Source organism: Pollicipes pollicipes, unplaced genomic scaffold (assembly GCF_011947565.3).
Source record: "Pollicipes pollicipes isolate AB1234 unplaced genomic scaffold, Ppol_2.1 Scaffold_6138;HRSCAF=7277_pilon_pilon_pilon, whole genome shotgun sequence".
Classification (NCBI taxonomy): Eukaryota; Metazoa; Arthropoda; class Thecostraca; order Pollicipedomorpha; family Pollicipedidae; genus Pollicipes; species Pollicipes pollicipes.
Window position 1 is genome coordinate 13774141 of NW_023596818.1, and position 10208 is coordinate 13784348.

Sequence of the window (10208 nt, forward strand, 5' to 3'; positions counted from 1 at the left end):
CTCGATACCTGCAACACCCGATGCCCGCCCCAGCACGCACGCACGCACACCACTATCACCGACCAATGTTTCAACACCCCCACACGCCAAGCCATCGCTGACCAACCTTTCACCCACATGCCCGAGCATACCACCGCCGACAGGGCGTCGGCGAACCGAAGGCAGAGCTCCCCACAACGCCTGAGCGGCCGGTCCGGCCCGGTCCCCTGGCGGCCCCCACCTTGCCGACGGCGGTGCAGCCGACCAGGTGCTCCCGCGTCAGCTGAGTGGCGCCGTCCGTCCACTCGGCGTCGCCGTCCACCGGCTCCACGCCGCATAGGTGGACGGTGACGGCCTGAGGCGGCGGCGCGGCCAGCTCCTCCGGCAGCGTGAGCAGGCGCGACCGCTGCCGGGAAGACGGGAAGACGTCGACGTGGGAAACGCGGCCGGCCGGAGACCAGTTCGCGAGGGAATTTTGGTCAGCAAGCCCGCGCTCAAATTCGCGACGGTTTGGTGGAGAAATCGTTAAACCGAACGCCATGATGAGCACATAGCGAAAAAGCACGGGCGTGGCGACAGTTTCATCGAATGTCTTGAAGCAAAACGTCACCATGGCCTGACCTGTCACGCAGCCGCGTCTCATGACTTCCATCAACTGCAATACCTAAAGCCACTGACGACCCTACCAGCGCGCCGAAAAATGGCATCTGCCGCGTCTCACAACACGCACCCGCACCCCCCCCCCCCCCAACGCAACGTTCTCACAGCATCCAAGCGACTCCGACCTCAATACAGTACCATCCTCATCACCACCATTACCATCATCACCAGCACCACACGAACACCCAGCCGAGCTCTGCCAGCGCGGCCACGCGTCACCGTACGGCCCACAGTCTGTGTAACGCCCGACTGGGGGGGGGGGGGGGGGACGGGCGCCGGCCCGCGGCCGTGACACGCACCTGCACGGTCTCGACTCTGCCGAAGTCCAGCAGCAGTACAGAGCAGCTGGCGGGGCCCGGCTCCAGCGAGCTGACCCGCCACGCGCACGAACATGCCGTTCCCACTGGAGGCCCACACGTCCCCCCACCTGGGCCAGCTCGCGACACCGCCTGGGGGCGCGACGGAGCAGGGGTCAGCGTGTCCTCGCCCGGGTCGGCGGCGGGCGTCATCGTCATCGCCACCGGTACCGAGCGACACGCAATCCGCTGCAGCTAACCACCAACACGACCGCGCCCATCACACGTGGGCGGTGCGAAACTTGTACGCGACATATTCAGCACTTCAAAGCTAGCACAACTTTGCTATCCTGTTTCGCGGGAAAAAATCAGTCTCTGAAAACTAGCCAGCACGTGAGCATGGGACAATTATACAACGCACCCAGCACATTTTTGGACGTTTTGTTCAGTGCCTGGCCATAAGAATGACAGAACGCCTCCCACCGCAAACCGGCACCCCCCGTCAGCACGGGCGCGCGCCGCACCTCTGCGCGGGGTCGCTGTAGTGAGTGCAGACGTCCAGCTCCAGACGCCGGCAGGGCCCGTCCAGGTCCCGGCGGACGCTGGCGCCGCTGCCCCGGTCCAGCTGGCGCACCGACAGCAGCCGGACGGCCAGCGTGGCCGCGTCCGGCGCGCCGCACACGGACACCGTCACCTCGCCGTGTCTGGACACCAGGGGAGGGGCAAGTTCACAACCCCGGTAAATGGACGGAAAGTTATGCTTTAGATTGGTAAGGCGTGCATTTTTCATTTCTAAGACTTCATGCACCTGCATATCATTAATACAAGAGCATTTGGACAAAGTTCTCGCAGTTGGCACAGTAACTGATAGCTGTTTTTCATACTTACATGAACGCTCCTTACGTATTTGGCACCTAAGTTTTACACATGTGTATCCAGATAGCAAGCAATTAAGAATCCCCCACATGTAATGAATACCACGCCCTCTGCACATGCGACATGCCCTTACGCGGGTACGTCGGCGTCACAGGCGTCCGCCTCCGCGTGCAGCCAATGACGCAGGTCGCAGCTGAGCCGGTCCCGGCAGCGGCCGAACGCCATCAGCTGGCCGCAGAGCTGCCGGCCGCCGCCGCCAGAGCGGCGCTGCAGTTGCGCCGCTGCCGCCAGCGCCTCGGGCACCGGCGCGTCCAGCCGGCGCAGCAGCTGCTCCAGGCGGAGCCCGATCTGCGCCGCCGCCGCCGGCGAGACGAACAGGTGCGCCACACACGGGTTCTGCAGAGGCGGGTGGGGAGGGGGGGGGGGGCGGGGTCACCGAGCGGCGGCGGAGAGGCGAGGGAGCGCCGCAGTTACGGAAGATGCAGCAGGCGGCGGCCTGCTGTAGACCACATCAGACTGCAATGCTGTAGACTACCGACACACGCCTAACCCTTGACCCTGACCTGACTCTGAACTGCACCCCTGACCCCGGCCCGGCGCCGCACCTCCGCCTTCGGCTCCGTCAGCCTGTCCGGCGTAGCTGTCCATCATGTAGCTCATGCGCAGGCCCAGCTGAGTGCGCTTCACCGTAGGCACGTCGTAGTGGAGCAGGGCGCGGGCGTCCCGCACCACCAGCTCGCCGCACACCGAGTCGCTGACGATCAGCACGTCGTGCGCGCCGCTCGAGGACCGCCAGCACCGCTCCAGCTCTGCACAGGGCATAACAGAGGTCACACAGGGGCGGGCCAACTGTCAGAGGTCAGGGAGTGGGTTGCTGAGGGTCAGGCGCCATGTAGGCGCCGCTGGAGGACTGCCAGCACCGCTCCTGCTATGCATAGGACACAAAGGTCAGAGGCCCCAGAGGTCCACACAGGCCTAGTTCCAGCTGATCGCTAATCACCGGGATGCCATCACGCTGTCTGGGGACAGTCAACAACAAACTAGCTATGAAGAGAATGAGAGGACGCCGCGGTGAGATGCCAGGCGCGGAAAGGCGGGCCGAACAGCGCACCAGACAGCAACCAAGGTATGTAATGTTCATCATGGCATGGGAGGTGAGAAAGCCCAACGCGTAACAATACGCGACGCGTAAAATCCGAGGAAAGCAACCCGGCGTCACACCGCCCAAGCGCGGCTGACTGACCGGTGAGCGCCGCCTAACCGCGGCTGACTGACCGGTGAGCGCCGCCCAAGCGCGGCTGACTGACAGGTGAGCGCCGTCTAACCCCGGCTGACTGACCGGTGAGCGCCGCCCGACCGCGGCTGACTGACCGATGAGCGTCGCCCAAGCGCGGCTGACTGACCGGTGAGCGCCGCCCGACCGCGGCTGACTGACCGATGAGCGTCGCCCAAGCGCGGCTGACTGACAGGTGAGCGCCGCCTAACCCCGGCTGACTGACAGGTGAGCGGCCGCCCAAGCGCGGCTGACTGACGGATGAGCGCCGCCCGACCGCGGCTGACTGACCAATGAGCGTCGCCCAAGCGCGGCTGACTGACCGGTGAGCGCCGCCTAACCCCGGCTGACTGACCGGGAGTTCCGCCCAACCCCGGCTGACTGACCGATGAGCGCCGCCTAACTCCGGCTGACTCACCGGTGAGCGCCGCCCGAGCACAGCTGACCCACCGGCGAGCGCCACCCAAACCCCGGGTGACTGACCGGTGAGTTCCGCCCAACCCCGGTTGACTCACCGGTGAGCGCCACCCGAGCACGGCTGACTCATCAGTGAGCGCCGCTCCGATCTGGTCGCCGTCGGCCAGCAGCACGGCTAACTCACCAGGTGAGCGCCGCTCCGATCTGGTCGCCGTCGGCCAGCAGCACGGTGTAGGGACTGGGAGCACAGCAGCCGGGCCAGCCGCTGCGCGCTCTGGTCGCTCGAGGTGAACACGACCAGCCGCTGGCGGTACAGGCCGCTCTCCAGCAGACCTGCGGCCAGGGTGGGCACCGTGTGGAGGCGCCGCTCGAGGACCGCACCGCGGCTGGGGGCCGGCTCGGATGGACGACTTTTTCGGACCTTTGTCCTTGCCACAACGAGGTGAAAGCCTCGTCATGACAAAGTGAGAGCGGCAGTAAGTCTTACTAGCATAATTAGCACACTGGAACCTAACTTCAAACACCAATCAAACAAATATCTTTTCAAGGGCCACACACGGACAATGTAAGACCACTAATTCACCAAATTCATGACTGGGACAGTCTAACTCGAAAGTTGTCATCACGCGAGGACCACGTTTCCCACGATGATGCAAGACGATAATGTGCGGAAACTACCTGCCCCGCATCCTGCCGAAGAGTATCAGCAGGCGGCTGCGGCGGACCGCCGGCGCGCGGGCACTCACCCAGCAGCTTGCAGTCCTTCTCGGCCTCGTCTAGTACGTGGGTGAACACCCGGGGCCGGGCCCACACCATCTGCTCCAGGTAGCAGGCGGTCATCCACCACTGGGTCGCTGAGGAGCGAGGTCAGCTTCCGCAGGCCTGCCCGGCAGGGGTCAGGTCAGGTCAGCTACGGACAGGTCAGCTTCTGCACACACCCAGGGGTGCGTTTCACCAGGTCGGAGTGGGCCGTGTGCTGGTCTCGACGCCCCCTCTCCCCCACGGAATGGGCCGTGTGCCGGTCTCGGTACCCCCTCCCCCCACGAAGCGGGCTGTGTACCGGTCTCGACGCCCCTCCCCCTCACGGAGCGGGCTGTGTGCCGGTCTCGACGCCACCTCTCTCCCCACGGAACGGCTGTGGCCGGTCCTCGGTACCCCCTCCCCCACGAAGCGGGTTTGTTACCATCTCGGTACCCCTCCCCCTCCCTCACGAAGCGGACTGTGCGCCCGCCTCGGCGCCCTCACCGTCAGTCCAGTGGCGGGCAGTGGCGACGATCTGCTCGGGCAGCGCGGCGGCCGGCTGGACACGCGTCCGCCACACCCGGTGCACCGCCATCACCAGCCGCTCCACCTGAGCAGGCGGCCGCGACAGGCCGTGCCAGGTGTCAGACACGCCCGGCGGTCACGCTACATAGCTCAAACAGCGTGGAAACGCCGATCTGGGCTGAATTGGCGACGGCTGGCCGGACCAGCCAGTGCCCGGCCGCACCCCGGCAATCACAGGCCGCCACGTGGCAGCAGGCCGGCCATGCTGGGTCCGGACCCCTGACCTACCGCGCCGCCGCTACTGACCGGCCTGCCTGATGACAGGCACCGAGCAGACAGCTACACAAGGCAGCCACTGAGATAGACGCGCGACAGACAGGGGATGGAGACGGTGGTGATGATACGGGATTTATGACGAGCCACCCACTGCGATCGCGTCGCACCCAACAGCGCTGGGAGCCACCAGGCCTCGGACATGCTGGACGCTCTATCATTATCATTATAGAGCATCCAACATCCTGCACAACGCACCACAAAGTCGGATCATCCTTATGACGACACATCCCAGCACCGCTCCTGTGGACATGCATCGGGTCTCTCTTAGGACACGAATCCCCGTGCTACCTGCGAGGTGAAGTCCTCCACCAGGAGGTCAGCGTCGTCCAGCACCAGGTGGCACACGCGCTTTAGCTGGACGTAGGTGTCGCCGCCGCGCTCCAGAAGCCGCAGCAGGCAGGAAGGCGTGCCCACCAGCAAGTCACAGCCATTCATCAGGGCCACCTGAAGTGTAGGGCACAGCGCAGGGTGACAAGCAGGGACAGGTCATGATACGCCAGAGTCGCCGAAGGCCAGGTCACCTCACCAGCACCACATCACGGCATCCGGACAGGTCGTGACACACACGGCCAGCGAAGACCAGGCCACCTCACCAGCACCACATCACGGCATCCGGATCCGGTCACACAAACAAAAGCGGACGAGAGCGTTCGCAGCAAGTGGCAACCCCACAATCCTCTCCGGCCGCGCCAGAGCGCCGCTGCCGCTGCGGCCGCTGCCTCACCTCCTGCTCGGCCTCGGCGCCGCCGCCGTGCACCAGCAGCGGCCGGCAGCGCAGCGAGTCGGCCACCTCCTGGCAGAGCGCGTGGACGGCGCGCGCGCGGCGCCACGAAGGCACCAGCACCAAGCAGACAGGCCCGTGGCCGGCCGGCAGCTGCCAAGCGCGTCAAGTCACGTCAGCGGGGATCATGACGTCACGACACGTCAGCGGGAATTATCACGTCACGACACGTCAGTGAGGATCATGACGCCACGACACGTCAGCGGAGATCATGACGTCGCGACACGCGCGGCGGCGGAGCGGCAGGCGTGACGCGGGGGCCGGCTCCGCCCGGCGCTGGCGTGTGGGATGGAAGGGACCGGCGGGGCGTGGATCCGAGGGCCTCTGTTGCGATGACATGGCACGTTGTCTCTCCAGCCGCGCGGATAGTGTGAGGATCGCGCTCCGATGCAGGATAACGAGCCCCGAGAGGACGGAGATAAGATGAAGTTGCGGCACAGCGTTTCAGGAATGCATCTCATTGTGTAGGGGCAACAGTCAGTCGACTTCCATTGCAGCCGTGTGAACATAACCACGAATACTACATGCGCCAGGGGGGGGGGGGAGGGGGCAGCCAGGCTGAAGCACTTTCTTTCCAAACCAGTGTCAAATAAAAATGACATGCAATGCAGTACCGAACACCCGTGTCCGTGAAAACTGCCCGCTCCCCGGCTAACACCGTCTGCAGCCATGCCTCGGAGCCGCGTCCGCCTGACGTACATCGGTGTAGGCCTGCCGGTCCAGCAGGCTGTCGACCACTCCCAGCAGGTAGCCGAGCGTCTTGCCGGAGCCCGGGTGGCTGACGCAGACGGCGTGGCGGTAGCGCGCCAGCGCCGGCCACAGGTACGCCTGCACCCGAGACGGCTGGAAACCGATCGGGCGCAGCTTCTGCGGCGGCAAGTCAGGTCAGGTCAGGTCAGGGCCGACCAGCCCACGGTAGGGCAGGCCAGGCCAAGTCAGGTCAGATCAGGTCAGGGCTGGTCCGCTCACGGCAAGCACGTCAGGTCAGGTGAGGTCAGGTCAGGCCACGGCAGGTCAGGCCCGAGAGGCTCACGGCAGGACGAGGCAGAGCACCGCAGGTTAGGTCACGGCAGGCCACGTCACGGCAGGTCGAATCAGAACATGTGATGTCCGGACGGGTTTTTAGCCGGGCAGACTATTGACTGTCGTATTCGCCACTTCGCATTGTTATGGATCGTACAATCCACCTGGCCATTTAACTATGCATAACAATGCATTTTAAAGATGTCCAATGACCAGCAAAATGAAACAGCATTTCCCAATGGACCGGTCCCAAAACTGAGACCGTGGATTGCCGCTGGATCCCATCCTCACAAAGCACAAACGACACATTCTCCGACGCCACCCGGGCCCCACCTGCAGGATCATGTCCTGGAACGGTATCTGCTCGGTCCACCACCAGGGCGCCACGCGGCGGCGGCAGCTGACCAGCACGCGCAGGTGGGCGGAGTCGGCGGGAGCGCCACCGGCGCGGCTCGTGGGCCGCTCCCGGAGCCGACCGGCCACCAGCTGCGGCTCCGGGGCCGGGGCTGGGGCCGGCGCCGGGGCCGGTCTGGCGGACAGGCGCCACGGTGGAGAGCGCGCCGGCCATGGCGACCGGAGGGGAACAGTTTGTCGCGGCGAGGTGTGGAAGGTGACCGCGGTCATGGTGCGGGCGTGGCGGCGGAGTATTGAGTTAGAGGTGAGTTAAAGTGAGATACTTCGTGCAAATCTGATTCGGATCTTCTGGATTCAGCCGTAAGTGGGCTGTAGCGACCGCGAACTAAATCTACATTAAAGGAATCGGATCCGCCTACAAGTATGATCAGTTTCATTTTTTTCCTTAAGACTGAGCATTTACTTTCCAGACAAATATTTTCTAAACCCAAACAAATCCCGAGCACTCAAGACAATGACATCTTTGCACATTATGCCCGGTAGAAAAAGACATGAACCAAACCACTACGGCACTGACAGTATCACCCGTGGTACTCGTCTTCCAATGAGTTCGTGTCACGGCCAGAACTTTTCAGAATCATCCCAACAAACACAAACTCCCACAGACAGCACGCTACCACCTAAACTAGGAGAGCACGCCGCAGCCTTCAACACTCTGAATACGAAACCACTATCCTACAAGCCAAGCCTCTTTCAGTGACCAGTGACCAGTGACAGCACGGCGGCGCGACAGCCGAACGAGAGCGGTGACCGGGTGACGGGCCGCACGACGGCGCCAGCAGCGCCACCATTCTACAGCCGCTGACACGGCGCGCCTGGCGCCAGGGAAGCTCACCGGGGCGCCGGCGCGGCTCCAGCGGCTCCAGCGGCTCCAGCGGCTCCAGCGGCTCCGGCGGCTCCGGCGGCGGCGGCCGGCTCGCTGTCGGACGAGTCCAGCTCGGCCAGCTCCTGCAGGCGGCCGGCCAGAGCAGGCGCGGCTCCAGCAGGTCCGGTGGCGGCGGCCGGCTTGCTGCCGGATGAGTCCAGCTCGGCCAGCTCCTGCAGGAGGCCGGTCAGATCGGGCCGCTCTGCGGCCGCCACGGCGGAGAGCGGCGTCGGCTCTGGCTCGACTGCCAGCGAGTCTGACTCGAGGCAGACGGCGGGCGGCGGCAGCGAGGCGGACACCGCGGCGGGCGGCGGCGACGAGGCGGACACCGCGGCAGGCGGCGGCGACGAGGCGGACACCGCGGCGGGCGGCGGCGACGAGGCGGAAGCCGCGGAGGGCAGCGGAGCAGCGTCGTCCTGCGGCCGCGGCTGCGTCTCCGTCTCGGGCCTGCCCAGAGCCCAGTCTGGCAGCGGAGTCGCCTTGGGCGGCGACACCGCCTCCGGCTGCCCCGCCAGCCCCTGCATGCCTTGGGATGCTTCTTCCATCTCCGGTCGCTTTAGCGACATGTCCGCCTGCGCCGGTGTGACGGCCGCGTGCTCGAACGGACGGTCCGGTTCAGACGGCGCACTCGCGTGCACCGACGCCGCCGCAGTCTCAGCGTCGTCCGCCGACCACGCCGTTGTTCCCGTTCCTGTCGGCTGCTGGCCGGACTCCTGCGGCTCTCGGCCGCGGCTGGTCAACGCCGACAGGGGCGTCTCCTCGTAAAGGCCGGGCTCGGGACATCCCCCGCGCTCGTTCCCTGCTGTAAGCCCTTCACATTCTGTCGACATCGATCCGGCCCGGTCCGACCTCACGACCTCATCCTGAGAGTCTGAGCACGGTTCAGACCCAGCCTTCACAGCCTCAGCCGCGGCGGCGCACGTCTCTAGCCTCATCTGTCCAGCCGCCAGTGCGCACAGCCCTGTCCGCTCCTCGTCATGTGGTACGGCATCGCCGTCAGCTGGGGAAGCACCATCCCCGCCACCGGACGCGACGCGATCGGCAGTCGACGCAGAAGCAGTGCCTGCCCGTGCGACCGGCAGAACAGGAGCGGACGCAGAGGCGCTGCATGCCCGGCTGTCTGAAGAAGCAGCCACACTGGCGACATGGGCTACTGACGGATCCGAGACCGGCGCGACTAGCGGCGTATCCCATGGCACCTCGCCAGCTGCCGCAGCCTCTCCAGGTCCCGGGCGTCCACCATGCGCCGCGGCCGGCGGCGGGGCGGCCTCGGTCTCCAGCGCAGCCCGCTGCTTCTTCTTCTCCAGCAGGCGACGCATCTGGCTGCGCAGCGCCGCCGCCCGACCCGCGGGCGCCGCTGCCGGCGGCGCAGCCGACGAGAGGGTCTCCGACGCTGGCGCAGCGGCGGCGGCAGGCGGCGCAGCGTGCACACCCGGCGGGGGCGGCGCCGGCGCCAAGGCAGGCGTGGAGCGGACAAGTGGCGGAGACCGGCCGTCAGGCGCAGGAGACAAAGGCTCGGCGAGGAGAACGGGACCCACGGGCGTCTCGTACGGAGCCGGCGGCGTCGGCTCCACCGCCGTCCAGTTGTCCGGCGGCGAGGCGGCAGCGACCGGCGCGTCCTCCGGCGGGGCGGGACCGCAGGCTGTCGGTCTTCCTTCTCCACGCTGTCCTCCCTCCGTAGACGGCAACACCTGGGACGCACCAGCCTCAGGAGCCGCTTCCGACGGTCCTTCCGAAGCAACGGATGTCTGCGCAGCCCCGGCGGCGTCTCCTGACGTGGGCGCGGCAGGCGGCGCGCTCGCGCTCTCCGTTCTACGGTGCTCTTCCAACGCGACGCCGTTCCCGGCGCGAGCCGGCGCAGGCGCGCGGTCAATGTCGGACAGGCCTGACGCCAGCTCAGGCGGCCGCGGCGACGCCTGGCAGGAACTGGACGCCTGCGCAGCCTGGCCCCGCTCCATCAGCCGCTTCATGCGCTGCAGCATGCTGCTCGGCCGGGTGGCCGGCGGCGGAGACAGCGCCGCG

The 10208-nt window shown here is 66.0% G+C and overlaps 1 protein-coding gene across 1 annotated transcript in view; it reads right to left on the reverse strand.

Annotated features, from left to right (window-relative positions):
• LOC119105331 (DEAD-box ATP-dependent RNA helicase 20) overlaps positions 1 to 9505 on the reverse strand; it is a 10949-nt gene extending 1444 nt beyond the window's left edge. Inside the window, exons 1-13 of the mRNA XM_037228798.1 lie at positions 9427 to 9505; positions 8324 to 8442; positions 7241 to 7393; positions 6584 to 6751; positions 5828 to 5977; positions 5392 to 5547; positions 4747 to 4852; positions 4248 to 4383; positions 3741 to 3834; positions 3055 to 3067; positions 2417 to 2620; positions 1018 to 1088; positions 221 to 385 (exon numbers count right to left, since the gene is read on the reverse strand). Of these exons, the coding sequence (XP_037084693.1) occupies positions 221 to 385; positions 1018 to 1088; positions 2417 to 2620; positions 3055 to 3067; positions 3741 to 3834; positions 4248 to 4383; positions 4747 to 4852; positions 5392 to 5547; positions 5828 to 5977; positions 6584 to 6751; positions 7241 to 7393; positions 8324 to 8442; positions 9427 to 9505 (1614 nt within the window). The remainder of the gene's footprint in view (positions 1 to 220; positions 386 to 1017; positions 1089 to 2416; positions 2621 to 3054; positions 3068 to 3740; positions 3835 to 4247; positions 4384 to 4746; positions 4853 to 5391; positions 5548 to 5827; positions 5978 to 6583; positions 6752 to 7240; positions 7394 to 8323; positions 8443 to 9426) is intronic.
• Positions 9506 to 10208: the final 703 nt, after the last annotated feature.